Here is a 26539-nt window from a genome sequence, read left to right as displayed (position 1 = left end):
GCATTCCCTGAGGCATCTATATGCTACCCAAAGGAAAGGGACCTGGCTCCCAGCTCTTAAGCCCTATGGATAATTTAAGGATCTAAAGATTTAGGGGGTTTAGGGGGTTTAGGTCCTGTTCCTAGGAAGCACTATCCTGGCAGTAGCACTACTTTATTACTTGAGTTTGTATTTCTCCCCTCCCACCTCAGAAGAAAAGGGCATATGACACCCTTAGTATGTTAAAAAGTCATCCCAAAGGCAAAACCACCAAGGTCAGCTGTGATTCCTCACTTAAAAGAGGAAAATGTAAAGTGGGAATGACTGAAAATGAAGATGAAATTCATCAGTTACAGCTATTAACATGAGAAATTAAAACAAAAAAGAAGAGCACAAGCCACCTAAGAAGGGAAATATGTTAATGATCTCTGCCTGTGCAGCTTAATGACACAAATAATTAATTACTCTGTTAAATGCTGATTTTTGCAACTGCTTGGCACCTAAGAGAACAAACAGTGACAGGACAGCGCTGCAAATCCAGAACACCAGGCTCAGTGGAAAAAAAAAACAACCCACCATCAGCAGGTTAACACCAAGGGGGAGAGGGAGAAGAGAGGAAGAGAGAGTGGGTGGCCAGGAGACCTGTCAGGAGCTGGAGAAAAGCACTTACACTGGAGGCACCAGAAGGAACAACATTGATTTTGTAACCAGCAAAGAAAAAAAAAAAGCTCACAAAAGCAAAATCTGTCATAAAGCAGGGGCCTGGAAATTAAAAAGGAGAGGGAAAAAAAAAAGAACAAGATAATACTTCTGAAGTGAAAGGTAAGATTAAAATTTTTTTAAATCACTCTAAATACACATATATATATTTTTGTAGTGCAAGTCAGAGTCAAGCAGGCATGCAAGAGCTTAGTTCTACTCACTGTCAGCAGGTTTGCTATCACTTAGGAAAGGCTCCTGCTCCATGATGTCCATTGGTATTTTAATACTTGGGACTTTTTCTGAGTAGGGGCAGTCAGACTGTGAAAGAAACGTGTGAAAGGTCTTAGAATATTCCCACTGCTCTCTCTCTTATCATCTCCCACACATTAAAATTATCCTTCACATAGTTCTGTAGGAACAGGTAAAAGAAAAGAAGGAAAAAGAGAAAAGCATCCTTCAGCTTAGCTGCCTGATTGATTCCACTGGTTCCCCACTGCACCCCACTTCCCTTCATATCCTCATGCTCCAAAAATAAAACAGACTGACAGAATCATCTTGTGGAATTATGAATTGTAATAAATCTCTTCCTTCCCCACCCCATCCTCTTAAAAGACACCGCCACATTCTGCCTGGAGTCAGCTGCAGAAAACAGAGATGGAAAATGCATTTGTGGGCAGACACAGCAGGGCACTGGCTGCTGGGAAAGCATCCAAACCCTTTATCCTGCTGGGATTCTTGTAAAAGCCCTTGGCTGTTCCCAGTTGCTCTATAGGGCCCAGCTATGACATGGCAGAGGTTCCTTATATCAGATTGGCTCAGCTCCCTCTTTAATGCAAGTGCAGTCAAACCCAGTCTCAGTTACATCTCTGGTTCATCAGCTCCCGAGCTCTTGGAAGAACTCTGTAACTCTGGCCCAGCCAGAGAAAACAGCAACCAGGTCAGGAGGAGGCACAGGGAAAAGCCAGGGTCCCCCAGGGCTGGGGTACCAGCAGGATTTTACACCCCACTGCCTTCTATCACCCACCTAGCATCTATCTATCATCTGCTTAGTAGGAGGTGCTTGGAATTGCTTTGCTTTTTTAAAAATAAAGGGAACCCCTCATAGCCTAGGAAAGGCTGATACTGCCTAACTTGGCACAGGCAGGAAGGTGGGATTTGCCAGAAATGTTGGGACATCTTTGTTCCTGAAGAGAACTAGACCCACAACACCAGGGTGGAGGGAGAAGACCTTCCAGCCAGGGCAGGAAAACACTAAGGAGGCCAGAGAATGGCTCTCCCTGGATTATTATTCTTATTTTAAATTTATTTTTTAACATAACTGATATCCAGTGCCTTATTTCATACTCCAACAGCACGATGTTTCCTCGGGACTATTTTTACGAGGCTGAGGGACAAGCATAACTCAAAGCACAGGCAACACCCAGCAGTTCCCTTGGCTGAACTCCAATCCACGCACTGCCCTCCAGATCCCACATGATTAACTCTGGGGGGATATTTCTGGAAGGGAAAGTGTGAAAATAATCCAACCAGTAATGCCCAGTACTGTATGTTCAGGAAGCTGGTAAAAGCAAGTGCTGAAAAAAACCAGCAAGAGTTAAAAACCAATATTTTGCATAAAATGTCTTATCCATTAGATTAATTAGTGTACCTGGAATTGAGGAAAAGCCTGGGAAGAGAGGAAATATCATAAAACACACTGGAGAGAGGGAAGGCAAGGCTCGGGATACGACGCTGCTGGATTCACACCAGTCAGGAGGAGGGGATGGAGTCAAACCTTTGCTGATTATTCGGTAGGGTCTCTTTTAAAAATTTCATTTTGGTTTGCTCAAAGGTGCTAAAGAAAACCCTCGCCCTGGGAACTGGAGGAATGATGGGACAGGGCAGCTTGCTGTCTGAACTAAAAGCCAACCCTGCCAGCTGTTTTTCCTGCTGTGATAAAGTGGGATTCTTTCCCAGCTTTAGGTGACCTTACCTCTCCCTACACCCAGGAAACGCCCTTCTTCATGGACATGAGCAGAAGAGACACCATGCTTAGAACTCACCATGGAGTGTGTTTAGCACTTCAATATAAATTTAAAGGATTTGAGTTAGACCCGAGCAGGAGAACATTTCAAGGCACCAAGACTACATTTCTTCTTCTTAGATATATAATACAGGAGGAAAGAGAACTGTCAAAGGCACATGGGTCTGGTCTAGCCAAGTCACTTTTCACTATTTAGGGCATGCTGCCACCTGAGGGAGGGAGGACCAGAGTGTACTGCAGGGGGCACGGATGCTCGGGAAACATTTAGGTGATGACTTTTTACCAACACAAAGAAGTTTTTCCTGCAATCACATCACTTGACAAATCACATCTATTTTGTGCTTTCCAAAAGAGCCATTACAAAAATTCTTTAAAAAAAAGAAAACCAGTAGGACCAGAGCTGCTGGTGAAAAGCATTCTCCTCCTAAAATGTAAGAGACAAGGAAGGGGAGAAAGGCGTAGGAGGGAAGCTGGAGGAGGCAGGGTGATGAGAGGCATTCTAGCAAGGGGCATGACATCTCAGCAGCTACCTGGTGCTCTTGGCAAGTGTGATTTCATTCCTGGCAATGCACACGCCACCCACCATAGGCTGGAAAAGGGAAGGCAGTGTAGGAATTAAGTTTTCTTTGGGACCCATTTGCTGCAGCAGCACAAGACCAAGCTGTCAGCTCCACAAGTGGCTGGAACATGTCCAGCCTCAGCACTGGGCAGGGCATGGAATGTGCCAGGGGTTAGCTGCCTAGGAAGGAGGAATGTGACATGAGCAGGAAGCTCCTTACATCATCATTGTCACTGTCCATACTGCCCTTCTTCTTTTTCTTCTTCTTTTCATCCTCTTTCTTCTTCTTGTCCTTTTCTGGAATGACGTCGTCAAGAAAGCTTAAGTCATGCTGGGAAAAGAGGTAGTCCATGGCTTTTCTGACTGCCACCAGGGCCAAGATCTGCAAAGGAAGAGAGGGATTCCCAGTCACATTTTACCTCCCATTTGGAACACCGCATTCCTCTCAGTTCTGCTTCTAAGCCCACACTCCTGAATTCTGGCTGTAAATGAACATGCAAAGAAAGTGGGGAACACCTGGGACATCTCTCAGCTTGAGAGGTTGTGCTGTGACTGCCTTATTTCAGAAAAAAACAGAAGCAGTGGACACAAAACAGTATCATAATCACTCAGTACTCTTGTATTAGTAAACAAATAGAAAAAAATGAGCCCTTTCATTTCCTTTTGGAGGCAGGTTCATGGGACAGCCTGAGTATTAAAACCTCACCACTTGCCCAGTTGAACTCTTAGGAAACCACACGAGTGCCAGTCCATGCCCCAGAGTTTGCAGAATAAAGTTGACTGGGATTGTGGCAGCAGGAAACTGGAGTAAAAGCTTGCTCTGTGCAAGACTGCAATGAAAGCACTGGGAAAAAAGGAAGGGACGTGTCTGAAATGGGTGCTTACACGGACACCGGGTCTGACACCACCAGCAGAGGCCATGACATCCCACAGAGGCTTTGCCAATGGGTCCATCAGCAGGCTGGAAGCTGTAACCTATTCCCACCAGGCTGCCTTTAAGGCCAGCTTTGTCCCAAGCAATCATGACCCACAGCACAAACAATTCCCAGGAACAGACCTCAAGCTTTGACTTGCGTAACTTAAGACGCGATGACAGAGGCGAGGAAATCCTCAGGGGTGGAAAGATGCCATGCAGACACCCCAGAGGATCCCACTATGAACCACTGTGCTGAAAATACTTTTCCTCCAAATAAACAAGGAGCTGGCTATTGGCCAAATCCTCACAAAATGAAGTTTGCGGTTTTTTGCTGATGAGGGCAGAAAATTGAGCTTTTGCCATCATATCCAGCACCATCAAAGCTGTGGCTGTGCCTTCCCTGAGTCTGCACCATTCTAACAAGCTTTCACAGTCTTGGATTTCACTCAGATTCTAATATGGGCAAAGAGATTTTAGATTCAGCTTCCAACACCAGTGCAACACAGCCATGCACAGAGAATTGTGATGGAAAGCCACGTCAGTGGGAATTAATGATTTTTAACATCTTTTACAGGAGCACGAGTCTCAGCACCAACATTTCGAGGATGTTTTTACTTGCATCATCTTTTCTCATATCAACACCTTGTTCTTTACCTGGGTTCCTCCCTCCCTCCTTCTCTCCCTTAAATAAGCACTGCAGCTCCTACCTGCCCCCACAACTCAGATTTTACTTGTCCCTAAACTTGAAATTAGGTGATCTGGGGCCAAGATTTATTCAGGAGTTTCATAAAGCTTTGCCTTTGCACAAGTCTGACCCATCTCCAAGCCAGAGTGCCCAACAGTGTCTACAGCTCTAGTAATAACATGAATAATCACCCACTGATGGTTTAACAATATTAGTGTCTTTCTACTTGAGTTCCAGGAACAGAGACATTCCTTCCCTTTGGCACCCCTCTTAGCACTGAGCTTCCTTCTTGGTTTTGTCAATTTGTGCTATTTAAAAGCCAGGAAGATATTTTGTATCTTGTAGCTGGCGTGGACTAAAACAGAGAAACGCTGCCCCTCTCCTTGGTCCATGCAGCTCAAGGAGAAACCACAGCAAATCTAACCTTGGCAGCCAGGAATAGTCAACACTAACTACACCTTCCTGGGAAAAAATTAACTTTCCAGGCTCATTTTTCTCCAGAGGATTTATGTAAAGGCAGCCATGGCCACACTGACCCCATGCAGTCCTACATGAGTGCCATGAGTGGAGCCCTGAGCCACAGACTCAGCAGGGAGAGGCTGGATTGACACATTTACAGCAGTGTGCAAGCAGAGGAGGAGCAGGCTGTGGTGAAAGTGAGGCATGTGAAGGAGAGCATCACCTACCATGACAGGGAATATGATAGCAGCCACGGTGGATTTGAGGATCCAGAGGAGGGCCAGGCACACCACCTGCAGGAAGGTGAAGAGGTGGACCCTGCGCAGCGGGACGTGGCGCAGGTAGATAAAGTCAGGCTGGTGTTTTAGAGGCATCAAGAGCAGCTTCAGACGATCCATGAACTGGAAAGGAAAACGATGAGATGTTGAAACGAAACCCAGGATGCACAAAAGAGAGAAAACAACATGAATACCCAAACCAGGATCGGCATCACACTCTGGGGCATTTCCTCCCTTTCCCTGCTCCTGCTGAGGAAGACATTCAGCCTTCAGGAACAAGGCTTTTGTTTTCCCCAAATAAATCAGGAGCAGGGGTCAACGGGGGTGAGGGCAGACACTGCACTGCCAGAAAACAGAACAGCACCTCACCAAAGAGCAAGGAAGACAGGCAGCTTTCCCAGCAGTGGCCCTTTGCCCTGTGCTGGACCGGATGGACTTGGAGTTAAACCAAAAGGGGCATTTCTCATTGAGTAAAGAACACTCCTGATCCCAGTCTCCCCACCACCTGGGTCGGGAGCAGGGGAAATCCCCGACAGGACAGCCAGCCCGGGGCCAGCAGGACAATCCCCTCGTTGTCCCCTGCCAGAGCGCAGGCTCCCTGCCCACTGCTGGGACCAGACAGAATCTGCACCAGTGAATGGAGGCTGGAGCTGTTTTACAGAACAGGAGGGAATTCTGGGGCTCACAGAACAGGCAGTCCTTCCCCTTAGGGCACAACCCAGCACGAAAAAGAAAGGCCACAATTAACAGGGTGCCAGAAAGCAACAAAACCACTTCCAGCCTCCTTGGGACAGCTACAGGAGCTGGGCAGGAGAATGGCTCCTTACATAAGATTTCCTCAAAGACACAGAGAGGGGCTTGGCTTCCCCTCCCTGGAGAACAACATCCCTGCTCCTTAGCATTGAGAAATAACCCCGCTGCCATAAATCATCCTGCTTGTTTGCCTTCAGTCTGTGGCAGAGGAGCCAAACTACCCTCGGAGTGAGCCCAAGCTGGGGCAGAAGCCTGTAGAATCCTGGAATGGTTTGGGTTGGAGGGGATACTAAGGGGATCCTCTTGTTCCACCCCCTTGCCACGGGCAGGGACACCTTCCACCAGACCAGGGCTCTAAGCCCCATCCTGGTTGCCCCATATGGACCCAGGTCTTCACAAAGCACCCCCCAGCACCAACAGTGCCCACCTGACCACTCTGCCTTGGTCTCCCATGGCAGGACAGCCAGGCTTGTGGGTTTCTTGGCAAGGAAGAGGAGGCAGTGAAGGAGAAGGGTAAAGCTGGAGGGCTGTGGAAGAAGCCCTGTGCTGGTTAATGACTCACCTGCACACCGTTGAGGGATGCAACTCCCATGTAGAGGAAGACACCGTAGAGCACAGGCATGGGAATGAACTGCAGGACAAGAGCAGGAGAGCCCAGGTGAACAATCTCCCTGTACACCACACACTGTTAACACATGGTGGGACAGCATGCCCAGCTGGTCATCAGTTCCAACTGCACCCCTGAGTGCACGACACGGAGGAATGAAGCCACAGAAATAATAAAGCAAAATAAAGATGAATAAACAACAAATCCTTCTGCTGCGTTTTGAGAGACGCGAGGACATTTGTGCAATCACACTCTCCCACTTCACCAGGACTTGGACATCTTGTCAAGAACCAGAGGGAATGATGTCAGTCACTCAGCAAGTTAAGGAACAGGTGGGTAAATGTGTTCCAGTGAGCTTCAAGCTGCTTTTCACCTCTGATTTGTGGTGCCACCAGAAGCAGAAGGCAGAGAAGAAGAAAAGGCAGCACGACCCTTAGTTTGTGTTATACCCTGTTTTCCCAGACAACAGGTGACAGAACAAGAATAAACAGAGTCAAGTTGTGCCAGGGGAGGTTTAGGTGGGATATTAGGAAAACACGTTCAGGAAAGGGTTGTCAAGCCCTGGAACAGGCTTTCCAGAGCAGTGCTGGAGTCACCATCGCTGGAGGAATCCAAAAGCAGCACTTGGAGACATGGTTTAGTGGTGACTGGCAGTGCTGGTGGGACTAGGTGATCTTAGAGAGTCTTTCCAATTGAAACAATCCTGTGATTCCATGTTCAGTCCAGCTGGGTAAGCCATGCAAATCCATGCAGAAAGGCTGTTCTTTGGAGTCCTTCAGTGACAACAGTCATGCCAACCCAATCTCTGCCTGCTCTGTCTCTTACACACATTAATCCAGAACTACTCCCAAATACGGGACTATAACTTCCCTTCTTCGTTGCCAGGATGTGTCCTTTCAAACATCACTTTCTGCTCCCTCCAAGTGCTGCCCATTCCTCCACATCAGGCACATCTGCCTTTGGGACTGAGGAATGTGCAGGGGAGCACCAGACAGGCTCCCTGGAATGAGTCTCTGTCCCTCACCACCGAAGTGGGCAGCCAGCCTGGCATGTCAGAACAGGGATGCTTGGAACAAAGCACAGGTAGGAGCTGAATAACGGCCTTGGTGGGATTTACTGGTGCCCAGGGAGGATGGAGTGAGCTCCAAAGAATAGTCCCTCGTGCAGTGCCAGGGGGCTGCCACTGAATGGCAGCCACAGCCAGGCCATGGCACCCACTGTTCCTACACAGCACTGCTGCGCTGGGAACTCTCCCCTTCCAACCTTTGCACTGAGCTCATGAAAGAGGCAAATAACACGGCAGCTATCCAATGTTGCAGCACATTCCCCATCACCTTGTTCATCGTTTCCAGCAGGCATTTCCCTGGGGGCACACGAGCACCAAAGCCACCCAGCCATACACTATCCAAAGCCCCTCTGCCTGTACCTTTCCTTCCTTCCTGAGTCTCACTGCCCATCACCTCCTGCGAGCTCCTTAATTGCTGACTCGTCCTTCTCTTGGATTGATGTGCTCCTTTGACAGAGCTGTGCTGGTATTTCCCATTTGAAGGTAAATGCTTTTCTGCAGCGTGGGGTCTGCCAGCACCGTTGTGAGAGGGACAGGGACCCAAGTGGGTGGTTCACAAAGCTGTAGGTGACCATGGGATTCAAAACCCTCACTGGATCTGAGGGATGAGACATGATACAATAGTAGCTACAGTAAGCAAGAATTGAGCTTTCTAGCTCATTTTCACTGCTCTCTTCTCCTCCCCATCTATTTATTTCCATGGGGTTTTTAAAAGTAAGAAACATGTCTGAATATTATTTCACCCTTCCATGATGATTAATCCTGTAGATCACCCTGAGGTGAAACCTCAGTACCTGAGCCTGCAGAGCAGCAAGTGGTGCTGTCATTTTGGAAGACTTTCTCTTGGCCAAGTATTCCCTAACGATGGGAGTGCTGGCTTTGGTGCTCCAAGCAAAGCTGCTGCAGGCCAACAGCACTAAAACTGTATTTATAGGAAAGTGCCTGTCACCCTCCTAGCAGGGCCAAGGATGTTTCTGTGGAGATCTGCTTTGGCTGAGCAGAAACACCACCACCATCCAAAACCAGCACAACCACAGCAAAGCCCTCAGAAAACAGAGCTGGGATTATTCAGTGGATTGCCTGCTTTATTAAATTTGGGATTGTCAGCATTCAATTTGCCGCTGGCAGGAGAAGACTGAAATGTTCTGCAATGCGTTTAACAGTGCAGCTTTCTCCAGCAGGACCCTGCCACTGGAATTTGCTAAAGGTCCTGAAATCCTGCCAGGTCCTTCCTGCTGGCACGTGGGCCAGCAGCATGCTGACTTATCCTCAGGCGTCCTCCAGTGAGGATCTTCCCCACACATTGTCTTAGGGGAAGCACAGACATTATTATTGACTGAATCAATGACAGGGGAAGTAACAGACCCCAGTGGAATAGAGGAAGAGGGATCTTGCAGGGAAAAGTCACAAAACAGGATTATCCCAATCAGGCATTAAATTAAAGGCACGGAAATGCCTGTTTGTGTGGAGGTGGAACCTGTTACCCAAAACACCAAAATTCGAGCTGTACAAACAGCCTTAGAAACGAAGAACAGGAACACAGTGGCTTGGAAAGCCACTGTCCCCACTCCCTGCACAGGCAGCACCGCTGCTCCCTGCCGGCCTCCTCCCGTCAGGCTCACACTGCACTGTGCCCCACAGCTCCTGCAGTTTCCAAAAGCTCATCTGCAGCCTCCAGAGAGTCTCCTGCAGACACCCATGTGCTCGGTGCCACAGGTACGACGCTGCTCTGACATGCTCTGCTCGTACCATCAGCCTGGGGATCCATGGATCACAGCTCCTGCAGCTGACATCTCCTGTTGGACACCATGTCCGTGCTGGGCACCAATGCCATCACTATCCCCAGACAAGGCAGCATCCTCCACAAGACAGGCATAAGCAGGCTTTCCAGTTTCCTTCTACAATCTGATGATCTAAGGATGCATTTCTCCATGGCTACGTGCCACCAAATTTCTGGTCTTGGACAATAACAACCTACCTAGATCAAATGGTCCATCAGCAGCACATCTGTCCAGAGCCTTGGCTAAACTCACAGGAAAAAAAGGTTCAGGAGATGAAGAAATGCCATTTAATTGCACTGCTTCCTCCAGAAACATGTTTTCCATACTCTGAGCTTTATCCAGAATATGTTTTCCATAAAACACAGGCCCAGTAGAGGTATAAAAGAAATCATAAAAGAAAAGAGAACTTAAATTTTATGCAAACATGGAGAAATAATCTTAAAATTAAAAAGACCACAAGAACCCCAGCCCTGAACTTGGTCGCTATTCTAGCACACTACAACCATGCTGGCGTTTCCTTCCAAAGGGTTTGGAGGAGAACTGTGAACAGTCCTTACCTTCAGGATGGGAGCCATGAACACAGACACCCCGGTCAGGATGAAAACAATGACTCCAGTGACTCTCTGCTCCCTGAAACAACATCACTGAGTCAGGACCACAGGTACTTAACACCAACAGGAGTCCTCAAAACTCATTTTTGCAGCCACATTTTTAATCCAGCAGCATCAAGCAGGTGGCTGGATCCTGGCCAAGACCTCTCTTTGAAACCCCCTGATAATTTTATTACACTGTTTGGGGATCAACACAGCACTGCAACTGAGCCTGGGGCAGTGTGTTTACAGGTTAAACACTACAGAGTGTGCTGCAGCACCCCCAGGTCCCTGCACAGCTGCACTCTGAGCATGCACAGAGGCAATAAATCATCAGCCACACGTTGTGAGTCCTGCCCACAGCCGGGGAGATCATTCAGACCTTCATGGGGTGCTGAGCAGGTGCCTTCAGCAGCACCCACAGGGCTTCCCACATCCAAAAACACCTCGGCCAGTAATATTTCAGAACACTCGAAGTCAGGCCATAAAATTTCCATTTAGTTACCTAAACAAGCAGCCTGATTTCCAGGAGTAATCCAATCGGAAGCACTTCAAACCATTTAATTAAGGCAACCAAACACAGGAAAAAATGCTTCATTAAGTAGAGCTGGTTGCACTAGGTATGACAGGTGTGTACGTTTGACCATTACATTTGCTAAGGAATTTGTTTCATTTCCCTGGATAGAGAAATATGCAGGAAATTTATTTCCTTTAACACAGGAACACTGTGTCTGATGTGGCCAAATAAACTTTGGAAGAGTCACATGGGGGCTTGCCCAAGGAATTGGCTTTGGAAATAGGGAGAAAGCAGCACAAAATTCTTTGTACAAAAGGATTTTGCAGGCAACCACGGTAATGAAGTCTTCCTACCTCACTCCCAAAAACTTGGGCTGTTCTCCAGGGGCTGAGGTCTCTGTCTCCATCTTCAAGCTGTCGATGTGAGCGATGGAGATGACAGTGGCAGCCACGTACCAGGGCAGCCCCATAAAGGAGCAGACAATCATCAGAATGGCCACCCAGAACAAATCCAGATGATATCCAGCACCTTTCTGTGGAGGGAGACAAAGAACCTTCAGCTGAATTGTTCCAGATGCCTATGGAGCAGGGCAGAGGCACACCAGACAGGCAGCATTTCCTTCTGCAACACCCTGGCCAACAGAGCCAAACAGCAGAAATACATCAAATCTTGGGAACAGCATAAGGAAGCATCTCCCTCAGGACATAACCCCAGGCTCCTTCAGGAGTGCAACAAGAACAGTTGAGGTCTCATTCCCTACCCAAAGGAGAAAGCTGCCCTCATTCTTGACTCCCTTTCAAACACCTCTGATCCTCTATTTTTAAAATCCTTTAATGAAATAAAACAGGAAATCCAGCAGTCACAAGTGCCAAGAGAAGAAGTGAAGAAACAAAAGAGCCACCAAGAAAAGGGATCTTCAGAAAAACAGCGGACAAACCTCTAAGGTTTGCTATTTTAAAACAGATTAACCTTTATTAAATCCTATTCAATTTGATTTCATTGGAAAAAACAAATGATCCAAGCCTAGGATGACCCAGGAGGCAGAACAATCCAGCTTCTCTTGAATAGTCCTCACTGTTTTCCTCACACGTGTGCTGCTTACCTTGGCTGGCTGGTGGCACCGGGACGGGCACCCAGCAACACCCTGCCAACACTTCAGCAAGGAATGAGCAGAAAAAAACACCGTTTTTCCCACAGCACATCTTGTGCATAGAAGTATTCTTTTGTGTGGAACAACAGGATGGGACTTGTGAACCCTCAGTTCCACAAAATACCATACTCACATCATAACAAAGGAAGCAGGGAATACATTTTTTTACATCAAACAGTACTTTGCTGGAGTGTTTATAACTTTGTTACTAAAAAAGTACAGCCAGTGCTGACAGCAAAACCACTTATGAACCATTCAGTGGCTCACAAGCTGCAGAGATGAGGGGCCTCTTCTTCATGAGGGAAGAGCGAATATTTTCTTAAATAAAGAAATTATTAAATTTAAGAAAATGCTATGTCTGCTTGGTTAGGTGCAGGACATAGATATAAAACTGTTTAGCTATCTCTGAGGAACACAAGAGCCCAGAATTGAATTTATCTGCCCAGATCCAGGAGGCAAACAAGGATGTTCCGAGCAGTTTTTTTAAACCCTCAGCCAGCAGTCATCACTGTGCACAAGAAACCCTTCCCATGCCTTGGTACTTGACTCTCTCCTCCAGGCTGGGCTCAGGATGGTCTTCAATTACACGGTACTTGTCTCATGTTTACAGTGATCACATGAATTGAAATATCCTCCTCTTTTCCAAGGAGAAGCTCCCTTCCCATTTCCCACAGCTCTCTCAATAACTGGTGAAGCAGGTATCTAAATAAAGACCCACTATCACCTATGTTTTGAGGGAGCCATTACTCCCACGGGTCAGACCACTTGAAACATGCCCTGTTAGCAGGAAGGGAGAGTCTTCTTTTACAGGAATCTAATATTTTTCAATAGAACTGACCGTGCAGGGAAAGGAAAAAAACCTTACAGGCATGAAAAACTGCATAGCACTGGTCTGGAAAGTTTGTTTTAAAAACATGACTACATCTTAGGCTGTTACATATCAGCTCTTCTTTAAATAACATCCAACTGGGGCTATGCCCTTGGTATGTCCCAGATCTCTCCAGCTTATTGCTCATACGTGACAGCACTGTGCAGCTTTGGCCACAAAGCCACTTTTCCTGCTTAGAACCAGCACCAGTGACAGGGAATCAGCTCGTGTCCATGAGGGAGGAAGGTGGCAGGAGTAAAAACCAAACCCTGCACGTGCTCCAGGCACAAGGCACACCCACCTTGAGCTTGTGCTCCTTCCTGTTGACGATGACAGCGGTGATCTGCTGGTCCATGAAGATGAGGATGGTCACCAGCAGGGCAGGGATGGCTGCTGCCAGGTACACCCACCACGGGTTCCCTCCAAAAGGTGGGATAAACCAACCCCTCTCGGGACTGGTTGGCTTGGAAGGGCAAGGAAAAGAAAGCTTGTGTTAGAGGTGATGACATCCCAAAGCCAGGTTTGCTTCCAGCAATGGAGCTCCAGGGAGACACCTCAGGTCTGTGGCAACTTCATCCTTCCCACTAACACCAATCAAAGGTTCCAAGTATGGAGGCAAAATTTAGGAGATAGATCAGCCAATTAAAATGATGCTATCAAAAAGCATCCTAACCTTCTGAGCACACCAGCCCTTTCCAGACCATACACTACATTCCCCTTCTGAGGGCAAGTCCTTCCACATGGGGCAGGTGTGAAGGAAAAGGAACCTCTCCCAAAAGCCAGCAAACAAGCTGACAACAACATACCTTGAATTCACTTGGCACAATTAGTTTTGGTGTGTCCACACCAACCAGGGCATCTATTCCACAGAAAATCAAAATGGACAGGATAATGGCAAAGTCACTGATGAGCTTCCGGGCCTGAAAGAGATGTGGTGTCACAACCACAGGAGTTAGCACCACCAAACACCATTTCAGCCACGCTTCAGTGTCTACATGAGAAACCCTGGCAAGACAAGCTCGTTGTTTCTTCTCCCACAGATACACCCACCATCATGTCCAGTGTCATTTGCCACACATGCCTTGGTACTTCACTGTGTTTTCTGAACACCTAAATGGAAGCATGAAAACAACACAAACTTCCACAAAAGAGATAGTCTAAAGGAATGGCAGAGATTACGTTGTTTGCTGTTCAAGTAATAAGTCAAACTAAGGAAAACAGAACAGGCTTCTCAGCTAAATCCCTAAGACTGCAGCTCTCCTGAAGGCATTGGAATACAACAACTGAGAGCTGCCACTGATCAGACCCCAGAATTTAACCAGACAGGAGCCACTGGGCTAGCCTGGAACTGTGTGAGCTTTCCAGAGCTGTTGTTCCTTCCAGGTTTCCTGGTTTTGCATGGTTACAGATAAATTGAGCTGCATACCAGCCTGGATGGAATTTGTTTCCCTTTTATTAAAAATAAGAGAGGTTCAATTGTAACACAGTGGAACAGTAAACATCCATGCAGGATAAATCCCTGTGTGTCAGAATGCCAGAAACGGGGCAGTCTCAGAGAGAAATGGCTTTGGCACACACAGGAAGCCCTGGGAGCCTCAGCAGGGGACAGAACAAGCAGATGCACCTGAGAGGTGCCTGTAAGCTTGAAAAGGTTGCCCTCAGCACCTTTACAATCCCTGCCACATCACCCAGACAGTTCCCAGCTCCTCTCAGCTCTTCTGCTGCCTTACCTGTGCCCTCCAGAAGCACTGGGAGCAATCCCAGGCATACCTTTGATAACCAGATCCAACAACCAGCTGCACTTTTATCTCAACCAGTGCAACCCGGCTCCCTGCAGAGCATCCCTCCCTGTGTGCAGGATAGCAACTCCAAAAGGAAGGCTGACCTGTGCCCTTGGAAAGACTGATGGGCTGCCAGGAGATACTTACCGTGGTGGGAAAGTAGCGACTGGTCTTGAATTTCTTCAGGGCCATGGAGCAGGTGTAAGTGCCAAAGAAGAGGATGAAAGACATGAGGGTGATGTCAGGGACATAGTCACAGTTGTTGCCCACAAGCTGACCCCCATACTTCAAACAATCCTTGGCCGTCAGAGCTGCCCAGTCAATGGTGGTGTTGTCCTGCACAAAAACAAGGCAATGTTTCCATAAGGCTGGTGCTGTGTGCCCGTGTCGGGACAGGAATGATGACAGGGGATCTGAGAGGAACAGGGAGGCTTCATGCAGAAGCTAAAAATCATGGAATCATACAAGGGTTTGGGTGATACCATTTTCCTGCTGGTGTTTGACTACAAGGGATTGTTACTCTGTGTTTCTCCCTCCTTTTCCCATACACTGATGTGATCCATCAAACTCCACTCCTTCCTCCTCATACCCAGAGCTTGCCAGCAGAGTGGCACCGTGAGACTCTGCAGTCCATGGGATCCCTGCCTTCCCAAGGGGAACTCACCAGCTCGGAGGAGGGAGAGACCAACTCATCGTCTGCCAGCACCATTGTCCTGTTAAGTAATGAGCTATTAACTGCAAGAGAAAAGAAAAAAGGCAATATGGTGAGCAGGATGCAGGAAACAGTTAGGAAGGAGAGCCAATTCCAATTATTAAATAATCTCTTGACTCTGTCAAGCTATTTGCCACCTCTTTGCTCCAGTAAAGTGAGTCACAAGTGTTTCAGAGAGACTCAAAAGCCTCAATCATGAATCACTCACAAAACAGAAAAAGAAAAGGTTAAGCAAAACATAACCCAAACCCAACAGGGATTATATTTTGAGTTCACGGTAAAAAAAAAACAACACAAAGAACCAGACAGACAATATAATATTTCATAGCTTTCCAATATTTTTCTAATGATTTCTGGATTAAATTAAATACCCACAGAACTCCTAATGATTAATTTCAAATGCAAGCACAATGCCAAAGATATCCAGAAAAGCAAAATGCATTTCTGTGTCCAGCATAAATACAGTTTTGAATTAAAAGAAAGAAAAAAGAGAGCAAGCAATCGAAATCAACAGGATGGGGATAATTTCTTTGAAAGAAGGAGCAGCATTCCCTGTGGCTTCTGCAGCATTAGGAATCATGAATTTGAAATTTCATTTAGAAATGCAATCCTTCCTGCAAATGGACTCGTGGCCCCGGTCCTCACGGATTACTGAGGTTTTGCATAAATGAACTCTTTGCACTTGGATGTCTGAAAACCACAAGTGTTTCAATGGGAAGTGGAGACTTCCAATTTGGCATTGGCTATTCCCATCCTCCTAGTTTCAAAAAGGAAACCACTCTGCCATTCCAGTGGAGGCAGAACCAGACCAGCATCCATGTGCTGTGATCCTGTGTTTAATAGGGAAGGCAGGCACACAGCCCCCAGGGAACCGGCTCCCAACACCTGCAAGGAGCAGCCAGCAGCCCTTCCTGTGGGCCAGGTGTGCCAAGATAACCTGCAGTTCACTTCAGGCACAGATCAAGTTACTTAATCATTCCCCATTGTTTGTGGGATCCTAGGAGTGGTCCCTAAGGTACAGCCAGTGTCTCTCAGTGTAGGTGTAGAAGAAGAGATTACAAGTGACCTCACCCCGATAAAGTCACAGTGGTACTAATTATTGAAGAAGAGGAACAGCCTTGCCCTTAATGGGTCACTGAGACTAATAAAGATAAATGTGAGATAAAAGGGGTGAGTTGGCTGGTCAGGAGGAACCTGGAGGAAGGATCCAGAGAGACACAAAGAAGAACAAAAAAAGAAAGAGAGTTGCTGCTGTAAAAGATCTGCTGTGAGATCAGTCTGGGTGTGATGGAGTCAGAGCCTGCAATTGGACCCTACAGGAGGAGCTTGCTGTAGTCAGAGTCAGGATGGCTAAGCTGTAAAGAAGAATAAACCAGAAACTTTTTCACACTGTTAACTGAGAGTCTGTGTCTTGGTTCATTTCTACTCTCTAACGAGAGGTCTATTGCAACATCTCAGTTTGGATTTGGGGTTTGTAACCCTTTGTTCCCAGAGCCATAGGTACACTGGCTCTACCTGCCACACAGCCACGCTCCACAGATAGGCTGCCCTGTAGATACACTTCCCTTCTTGGAAGGGAAGGAATTGTTTGTGCTTTCCCTCTCATCCATGCAACCAGGAGGTGGAACCACCCATGTTTGGGTAACGCCTTGACTAAATCCAGCTCCTCAAATGGTAGTGCCTGAGCTCCATGGCAGTGCCTGAGCTCCATGGCAGTGGCCTGAGCTCCATGGCAGTGGCCTGAGCTCCATGGCAATGACCTGAGCTCCATGGCAGTGGCCTGAGCTCCATGGCAGTGGCCTGAGCTCCATGGCAGTGACCTGAGCTCCACAGCAGTGACCTGAGCACCATGGCAGTGGCCTGAGCTCCATGGCAGTGGCCTGAGCTCCATGGCAGTGACCTGAGCTCCATGGCAGTGGCCTGAGCTCCATGGCAGTGACCTGAGCTCCATGGCAGTGACCTGAGCTCCACAGCAGTGGCCTGAGCTCCATGGCAGTGGCCTGAGCTCCATGGCAGTGGCCTGGCCACCACTTCTGCCCCTTTGTGGAATTCTTGGAGGAAGGCCATTTGGAACTGACAGCCACAGGGATGCAAAGAGACATGGGTGCAGAAACAGCTTTTCCACTGATCATGACGCTCTCTGGAGGAGTTCCAGGCAGGCCAGCTGTACTGGCATTCCACTTGGCATGTAGAGTGAAATCTACCTCTCAGCTTCCTGAGACTAAGATAGGCTATTCAAGAGTAACTGATAAAGAAGGAATAACCTACCAATTATCTGGGCTGCAGCACAAGGGAAAAGGAGAGCAAAGGCCACCTCCAAACGACAAACTGGAGAGGTAATGAACACTCCCTTACCTGGATCTAGTGGTTTACAGGCACAAGAGTAATGTGTGATATAGTCCACCTTGAACTGGGAGTTGATGGGATAATGATCTGCCAGCTTGATCATCTTCTTGAAAGCATCATAAATGAAGATGAAGCTGATCAAGGAAGAGAATCCTTCTTCAGTGAAGCGGGTGAAGTACTTGACCAGGAAGCTGGCATCAGTGGCCACAAGGATGAGACACTGGAAGGCTGACCAGAGGCCGATCCAGAGGCGGAACTCCAGGTAGTCAAAGTCATTGTCCCTGCAACAAGGCAAGGGTGGCAGGAAAGGAGACATTGTGTTAGATAAGATCAGAAGTACCAAGCACATGTTACATGGAATGAAGCTGGGTCAGGGCAAGTGGAGATTGGACATGTAAGATCTTTCTCCTAGAGAGTGGCTGGACATGGGAACAGCCTCCCCAGGGAAGCATTAGGGCACCTGACCTGACAGAGTCCAAGGAGTACCTGGACAGGGCTCTTAGTCTTATGGTTTAGTTTTAGGTAGTCTTGCCAGGTGCAGAGAGTTGGACTGATCCTTATGGGTCCTTCCCAACCTGGGATTTTCCATGATTCTATGACAAAGCCTGGTGCCAGGAATGGCAGGGTGTGGAGAACCAGGCACCCAACTGCATCATTCCCTCCTGGGAACGATGGCCCCTTGTTTTCTGCTTGAGGCTGAGGTGCTGGGCCAGCACAGAGTCCCAAAGTGGGGTTTCAGGAATGAACAAGTGCCTAAAGGGAACACTGGAGCAGATGAGGACCTGCCAGGAAGGCCTGTTCTGGGGAAGGAAGCAAGAGGTGGTGGGACTGGCAGGCTCAGCCAGCTGTAATTCTCTGGAAGCCAGAAGCCCTGACCTGGAAGAGGGCAAGGAGCAAGTAAGAAACAAAGTAATTTAGAAAAAGAGAAGGGAAAAAAATAAAAATACTAATACAAGACCCGAGTGACAACTCTGAAATATCTGGAGTCAGTGCCTGAGGGGCCAGGAGGTCCCTTCCCTCTGAAGGCAGCTGGCAGAAACCCAGGTACACTGACTCCACACCACTGAAGAACTTCAAAAATTTTAAACTATATTATTTTGGCTTTTACTCCTCAAATTCCTGCAGCACTTCTGAAGCTGACAGAGCATGTGGAAAAGCATCGTGTCCTGTAGGATTGGTCCCTGGTGCCAGCACCATGGAGCACCTGAGGTCAGACACATGGCTGGGTCTGCAGGGGTTTTTAGGGATCTTTTCAGATACACACACAGAATCACACTTTAAATGAGTTAGGAGATGGGAAGTTTTTCTCCTTTTGCTCCTAGCAGGGAACACTGTGCTGTGAAAATGAACAACCACAAATGCATTACTGAAAAATCAAAGTACTTAGTTCCAATTTCTTTGTAAGAAAGGCTTCCTTTGAAAACTCCTGCATTTCTGCTCTGGCAGGTTGTTAGGACAATGGCTTTTATAACCACCACCTCCTCCTCAGGTTAAAAATAACCACCTTCTCCCTCCCAAAACAAAAGTGCTTTTCTATCTTGATTTTTTCCTGCTGTGTGCTGCACCTGGGCTTTGTAATGCCTGCCAGACATCCAACAGGTGCAAGGTGTCCATTCCTGGCTCTATTCATTTATTCCAGATGAAATAAAAAAAGAAAGGTGCCCTCCTCTTGCTCCACTGTGCAACTCTCACCCTTTGGTAGCTTCCAATTTCTCTCCCTGGGATAATTTAATTTTCCAGCCATTTTTTCTAGCCCCCATTCCTCCCTACACGCAGGAACACAAGTCCTGCACAACCTGCCATGCTGAGAACACACACTACAAGGGATTTGGGGGGGGTATTCTGTGTAACTTAAAACCATCTGCTTGCAGAACACCAGCCAAAGGATCACCAGCCCCATGGGTGAAATCACCCTTGACACTGCTGATTGCTTTGGGGATTCCAGTATATCTTCCTGGTATTGCAGATGTGAGAAATGGTAAATGAGCACACCTAACCAAATGGGCTCCCTTTAGCTCTGTCAGCTGTAAACAACATGGAGGGAGCAGAATCTCTTCACACCAATTAAAAGGAAAAAACCCAAGTGCCTTTAAATGCAGGAAAGCTCCACCATAGAATTCTGCAGGCTGTTTTGGCCACAGACACTTTTGCTTTCCTACATAATAGTGATTATTTCAAATGACTACTGGACAAATTTTTGGCAACCTGGAGACCCATGGGATTTTGTTAGTGAAGAGCAGGATTCCTTTCTTTGCTCCTATGGGAGTTAGAGAATCAGCACGCTGTAACTAGAGCAAATTCCTCAGGGAGGACTGAAGTGGCCAAGGTTTTTTTTCAGGAGGCCCCCCCAGAGACAGGCAGCCACACCCTGGGCAGTGCCCTGGGACGTGCGTGCAGGGAAAATCCCTGCTGTGATTGCACTGCATCTCCAGGAGGAATGAAACGTTTCATTCTGTGCACTAAATCCCCTCCTTCCCCATGGGCAGGCAGCTCATTCCTGGCTGGGCTTTCCTTGGTGTGGGACGCTGCTGCCCTCCCCCCTCTCCCCCAGTACTCACTTGCTGAAATTGAAGAGGAGCCGCTCAAAGACCAGGACGGGTCCTGTGCTGCTCAGGATGGTGAGGGGCTGACCAGCCAAAAGGCAAAATATGGCGCCGGTGACAGCCGTGCCCAGGAAGCTCTCCAACACGCCCTGTGGAGACACAGGAGAGCATCACTCCTGCAGGACAACCCTCTCCAAAAGAGTGCTTCTGTCGTGGCCCCGTGCCCACGACCAAGGGGAGATCATCCTCTGCCTCCCCTGCAGCTCACACCAACAGCTCGGTCCCACACAACCCACAGTTACTCGGATAACCAACATGCTGAGCAGCTGGAAATGAACAGCACATACTGATCCTCCCTTCCACTTGTGCTCCAGGGATGGGGCTGCAGCTTTCCTGACTTATCAGGGGTACTGCAAGAACTGAAATTCAGTTTTGTGTCTCTCTCTTCCTGGAGAAGACACGAGTTGGTGTTTACACTGAGGAAAGCAATAGGCTGGCTGCCTTTGGGGACTTGTAAGGATGAGCCCAATAAAGAGCTGATCCCCTCCACTCCTCTTGTATTACTCATGGAGAGGGCTCTCATGGCCAGAGCATCTGTAATCTCTTTTCTCTGCATTCTTCCACGTGTCTGTAGCTAAGAATAGTGTCTTTTCGTGGAAACATAAAACTCAGGAGTGAGCTGTGAAGGAAGTGCTGGCTGGGGCAGCTCCCAGGACAGGGAGCAGGGATGGGCCTTGCTCAGTGCCTGCCCCAGCAGCAGCCACATCATTGTTTAGAGCAAACAAGACACACGAACTGTGATGTAGTAGCCCCAAAAACACTACGGGGTTTGGGGGGTTTTTTGCTACTTGGTAGTAAGTATTCTTGAGACTTTTGGCCACAATTAAGTGATTCTCAGGTTGAACTAGATTTGGAATCAGGTAACATTTCCTCTTCCTCCTCTAATTTAAAGACTGCACCTTGTGCACAGCAGACAGGCTTTGCTCTGCTGCTCCCCCACAGTCCAGTGTTGCTCACTGGTGGGTCCTGGATGTCTCTCCATTCCTGACTTCTATGGGTCTCACAAAAGGCAAACTGAACAAGAGAGAGGGAGCTGGGCACTGCACAGACTGCTGGATCTTACTCTAGCCTGTAATTCATCACAGGGGAGTGCAGGGTTCCAGATATGTGCCCTCATTTCCTATGTCTGACTTAATTAAACCTGCATAAATTAATAATTCAGTCATTGTCATTACGAGCTGAATTATTGCTAGGAGATTTGACTGAACTGGACTGGCTGAACTGAATCTATCTAAATACAACCTCCTACTTTTCCTATTATTCCACTAACCCAAAGCACCTACAGCACCAGTTAACAGAGAATCCCTTCTCCTTAGGCTGAGCTAAGCCATTGATCCAGTCTGTCCATGGATATGTGGCTGGTTCTCAGCATGTGACCTCCCACTACTACAAAATTCATCTTTCTAAAGACCTGACATTTCTCTCCTGTGTCACTCATTTTCCTAATTATTTTGGGATTTTCTTTTCATTAGAGAGTCCAAAGCCCAGGTATTGTAGGAATCAGGCAGATGATTCAGACTTAGCAAACTTAATTGGACTAAAATGGTACAACTGAGAGCAGATCAGAGGAACTTCTCTCTACAGAAGGAGCAAAGACCTTCTCTGTCTCTTGGGCCTGCTTTTATTCACCATTTAAGAAACTTCTGTCCAATTTGTCAAAGGACAGCCATAGCAGCAGAGAATGCAGTGAAAACAGGGACCACCTCCATTATTGTAGCAAGAATTCCAGCTTTGCCAGTGCCCAAACATTGCTCTGACTGCACAGCAAAAGGCAAATGCTGTGTTTGTTGCTTCTGAAAGCTCTTGCTCACCTGCATGTTCTCCGTAGCATCCCCAAGCAATCCCCCAAAAGTGATGGCATTGGTGACAGTGGCCAGGTAGATGAAGAGGATGGCTGAGAGGGCCTGGATGTTTAAAGCATCGTAGAAGTCGCTGGCGAAGAACGGTGCTTTCCTCTTGATGTCTTTGATCAAGCCCCCACAGAACCTGCGAGGACAAGCAAGAGGAGACTCGTGCAAGGTGTTTCACAGTGGAAATCACCAGGCTAAGTCATCAGAGACACTGCCAGCAATGAAGTATTATCTCAAAGGAGTGAGATCACCACACTGCAAACAGTCTTATCACAGCTGTGCCGGTCCAGGGATCTCAGAGACAACGTTATAAGGAAAGAAATTATCTCAAACATGTGATGCAGCTGGAAACAGACATTTTAGGACTACAAGCCACCCTTCTGCTGAAACAGACCACTACAGTTTGTATTTCAGGAAGCTCATCTGTTGGCTTTTTTCCCCCAAAATATATTAGTTGATGTAATCAAATAGATGAACTCTGGTCTAAACCCCTGCCTGAATTTCTCCACATAGCAGACACCATGGCTGGGCGAGCCAAACAATCCACTGTATGGAAAAATGCTTCAAATAACCAGCAAAAGAACTAGAAGTAAAAATGATACTCTTAGACAATAAAAGAACTCACTTGCAGACATCCCTTTTTGTATGACCACAGACAAGACAGCATTTAACTCTTATCAACTCCACGTAGCACTGACACTGCCAGCACAGAAATAGTTTGTTTAGCCTCCTGTTCCCCTGCCCACAGCTCCCCACCTATGCCAGGACTGCACAGACACTGGGGCAGACAGGCACATGCCACCTTCTGACCCCAAATCAGGACACTCCACTGCCTTGTATACACCAATGCAGTGTGAAGACTTTCAGACTTTTCTCCTAGAATTTAGAACAAAACTAGAACTGAAAAAGAAGACACAGAGTGGGAGGGAGGGCACAAAGCCATTATGAAACCCTGTGCATGAATCTTGAAATGCTGAGCTTGCTGTTTCATGACTATTTGAGCAGTATTCCCACTCCAGTGGACTTTTACATGGCACAAAGCAGAGTAATAAAGCAGAGAGTAGAGCCTGGGGAGCTGTTACCTTCTCTATTTCTATCCTTATTCTATGTGTATCTATAAAAGCCTTCAGCTGTGCAACAGTAATGTCCAGAAAAGGGAACATCTCTGCTTTTGGCTAAGGCAGCCCTTCAGCAATCCAAATGGATTAACTGAGGCTTGTACCTGCCATGTTTATGTCCCTTATGGTTCATGTGACTTCACAGCTCCCAAGAGGCAGCACCCACCTGGGCCTTCTGTCCTTGTTAATGGCTCTTTATCATTGAATGAGTATCTGAGTCATGACATTCTGCCGTTTGGAACCCTTCAGGCAGCGTCACTCTGGGCACAAGAAGCGCCCAGGACACATTCTGGGGTCCCACCTCAGCCTGTACAGGCAGGCCGTGGGGGTGGCAATGTTTTTTACAGGGGTGTCACCGACCTGCCCGTCCTCTGCAGCTCCTCGCAGTCGCCGTGGCCGCCGCCGCCGTGCCCCCCGTCGTGGGGCGTGTCTCCGTTCATCTGCACGTTCTCCCCACCCGAGTACATGTTCTTCCTAGGCAAGGACACAGCGTGTCACAAGGACTAAGGAGAACCCTCAAGAGCCTGACTAACTACCAGCTGTGTTATTGTGTGCCTACAGCATCACCTCAAAAGGTTCAGACTTTCAGGAACATCCTCTCTCCAACTACTAAGGAAGGCCTGAAAATATCTCAAGGACTTTCTAAACAGGAACAGACAGGTGCAGGTCACCCCAGACACCTGGCACAACCAAAACACCAGCTCTTCCCATCCCCTTTCCACACTTCATGCCCACTGTCTTCTGCCACAGAGCCCCTCTGCTGCTATTACCTCTTATCTGAAGAAGGGAGAGACTTGGGGGGCTCTATCCTAATGGCTGGATCCCATTCCCCAGGGGGGAGCACAATGACTTCATCCAGAAATTCATCAATGCCTGCTATCAGGTCCTGACGATCCTTGGCTTTATAGGCAATGTCATGGAACACCTGCAGGGAAAAGAGACTCCATGTGGAAAAAGTTGGCATTTTCTGTGGCCCTGACTCCAGAAGCAGCTGCTGAGTTCTACAAAATCAATTTAATTCCTTCTCAGAAACGTCTGAAGAAGTATCAGGACATGTAGCACAAGAAGGTGTGACTCTCAGAAAGCCCCTTCCTTTGGCTGGATAACGACAGACATTCTTTCCTTGCAGGCATATATCTAATTTTAAACAAAACATCTATTTCTAATCTTTAAAAATGTTAGTAAAGCAATTATCTATTTCTTTAGTGCAAAAAAGTTTTCCTCTACATAAGGACTTTCAATCACACTTGGAGAAGACACTTTGAAAAAGCCACCTAATTCAGTCTATCAAACCCAGTTTAATTTTCAACCCTGTGACACAGAACTGATGACAATATTTACTTGAAAACAATATCATAAACTAGTTTTAGTGAAAGGTTTGGTATTAATCACGACGAACAAATGAGAGAAGGGGAAAAGCATGAGTGCTGAATTCTACAGGAATCTTCTGGACTGTGTGGAGAGGAGGTGGATCAGTGCACGTGACAGACGAGCTGGTGGCAGGAAGGGCCTTTGGGGCTGTGCAAAGCAGAGCCCTGAGTGACAGAAAGCAGGAGAGCTGTAATTAAGGAACTGCAGGAGAGCGAAGCAATGCCAAGAAACAAAGCTGATGTGAATGAGCCCCAGCACGCAGAGCCCCAGGGACGCTGGGAGGAAGGAGCTGCAAATGAATCCTGAAAGGCCAGCCATGGCAGAGAGGAGTGGCCAGCTGCTCCTGGCTAACACATCAACACTGCCAGGGCTCAGGACACGGTGCCACACACAGCACCACAGCCTGGGGGAAGCAGGCCCGTGGGCATTACCTGCATATCCCTGGCTGCAGGATACTGGGATGGCAGAATGGGACACAAGGTGCAGACCACGACACAATAAATTCAACAATTAATTCACAGTGAATATGAAAGAGTGATCGCTAGCAGCAAAATACACACGGTGGATAAACCTCTCCTAGAGTCACACTTTTACAAAACATGAAGCATGAAAATAATTATGTCAACAGATGGAATTGGGAGGTGATGTGGATATTTCAGCTTGACAGGAATGGTCCTTCCTGTTGAGCAGGCTGGAGGGAAGGACATTGTTACCTGGGAGAAGGCACTTCCCACAGGAGAGGCCAGGACACCTACCTCATCTGACATCAGCGTGGCAATGGCTCGGCCAATCTCATGGTAGGACTTGGCTTTGCCCTTTGGTCCCAGCAGAATGAAGAGAAATCTGAAAAACCAAGAGATTGTTCCCACTTAGGATGGCAAAATGCTTATTACTTACATAACACCTAGACCTTAAAAGCTGTGGTGCTTGTTAGAGACAACTTCAGAGCACTGTGGCCCACCATGGCCTGTGCACCACGAAAGCCTGTCCACCTCCATGGGGACTTGTTTCACAGAATCACACAAGAGTTTGTGTTGGAAAGGATCCTAAAGGCCCTCTAGTTCCATTCCCCTGCCATGGGCAGGGACACCCTCTACTAGCCAGGTTCCTCCAAGCCTTGTCCAACCTGGCCTTGGACACTCCATTCTTCACATGATCTCTTTGGGCAGCAACTACATCCAAGTCACTGCTGAAGAGTTTAAAAGACACCATGATATAAAACCTTTGTCAGTGCAAACATACAGATGAAATAACCTCACCAGAAGCACCTATCCCCTTCCAAGGATTGGATTAAATATTATTTTATCTCCCTAATTCAAATATGATGAAGCACTAAGTTAAATGGCTTATGAGGAGTATTATATCTAAACAACTACTTTCTGTTTAAAAGAATCTAGTCCTAAAAGAAAGAAGGCAGCAAGTTAGTAGGACAGGATCCATAAATACATACTGATTGGCATTACTACATAACACTTCTTAATTGAGTTCTTCACGAGGCATTTGAGTGTTTTACTTGAGGTTCACAGGGAGGTGAGTCAGCCACACACACCCAGGTCATGTCCTCTGCTCTCCTCCCACCTCCTGGAACTTTCCCTGTTTCACCAGTTCTTATAAAACAACATTCAAGAAAAACTGTTCCTCAGCCAACTCTTTCCAAACTCCAGGATGCAAATTAGCCAAACATATTAATATATAAAAAAAGAAGTTCATAACTTCAGGAGTTGGCATTCTCCTGGTTTTCCAGGAGAACCAGGCACTTTCATAACCCTCTTCTGCAATAACCCCAACCAGCTGGCTCTTTTCCAGCACAGAGCAGCAGCACCTC

At 47.4% G+C, this 26539-nt stretch overlaps 1 protein-coding gene across 4 annotated transcripts in view; it reads right to left on the bottom strand.

Annotated features, from left to right (window-relative positions):
* SLC4A4 (solute carrier family 4 member 4) overlaps positions 1-26539 on the bottom strand; it is a 114936-nt gene that overhangs the window by 4537 nt on the left and 83860 nt on the right. For all 4 annotated transcript variants that reach the window (XR_015803493.1, XM_088164340.1, XM_088164339.1 and 1 more), the window contains 16 exons: positions 25470-25557; positions 24114-24268; positions 23704-23817; positions 22187-22361; positions 20331-20464; positions 17782-18053; positions 15379-15449; positions 14862-15050; positions 13740-13853; positions 13235-13396; positions 11269-11447; positions 10366-10438; positions 6917-6985; positions 5551-5724; positions 3484-3645; positions 903-999 (listed from right to left, as the gene is read on the bottom strand). Coding sequence is in view for 3 of the 4 variants with exons in the window: in XM_088164340.1 (XP_088020466.1) it covers positions 903-999; positions 3484-3645; positions 5551-5724; positions 6917-6985; positions 10366-10438; positions 11269-11447; positions 13235-13396; positions 13740-13853; positions 14862-15050; positions 15379-15449; positions 17782-18053; positions 20331-20464; positions 22187-22361; positions 23704-23817; positions 24114-24268; positions 25470-25557 (2228 nt within the window). In the remaining variant the exon portion in view is untranslated. The remainder of the gene's footprint in view (positions 1-902; positions 1000-3483; positions 3646-5550; positions 5725-6916; positions 6986-10365; positions 10439-11268; positions 11448-13234; positions 13397-13739; positions 13854-14861; positions 15051-15378; positions 15450-17781; positions 18054-20330; positions 20465-22186; positions 22362-23703; positions 23818-24113; positions 24269-25469; positions 25558-26539) is intronic.

Source organism: Sturnus vulgaris, chromosome 4, assembly GCF_052056855.1.
Source record: "Sturnus vulgaris isolate bStuVul1 chromosome 4, bStuVul1.hap1, whole genome shotgun sequence".
NCBI classification, from domain to species: domain Eukaryota; kingdom Metazoa; phylum Chordata; class Aves; order Passeriformes; family Sturnidae; genus Sturnus; species Sturnus vulgaris.
Note: the sequence above shows the minus strand (reverse complement) of the source record. Positions and strands in the feature narration are given on the sequence as shown.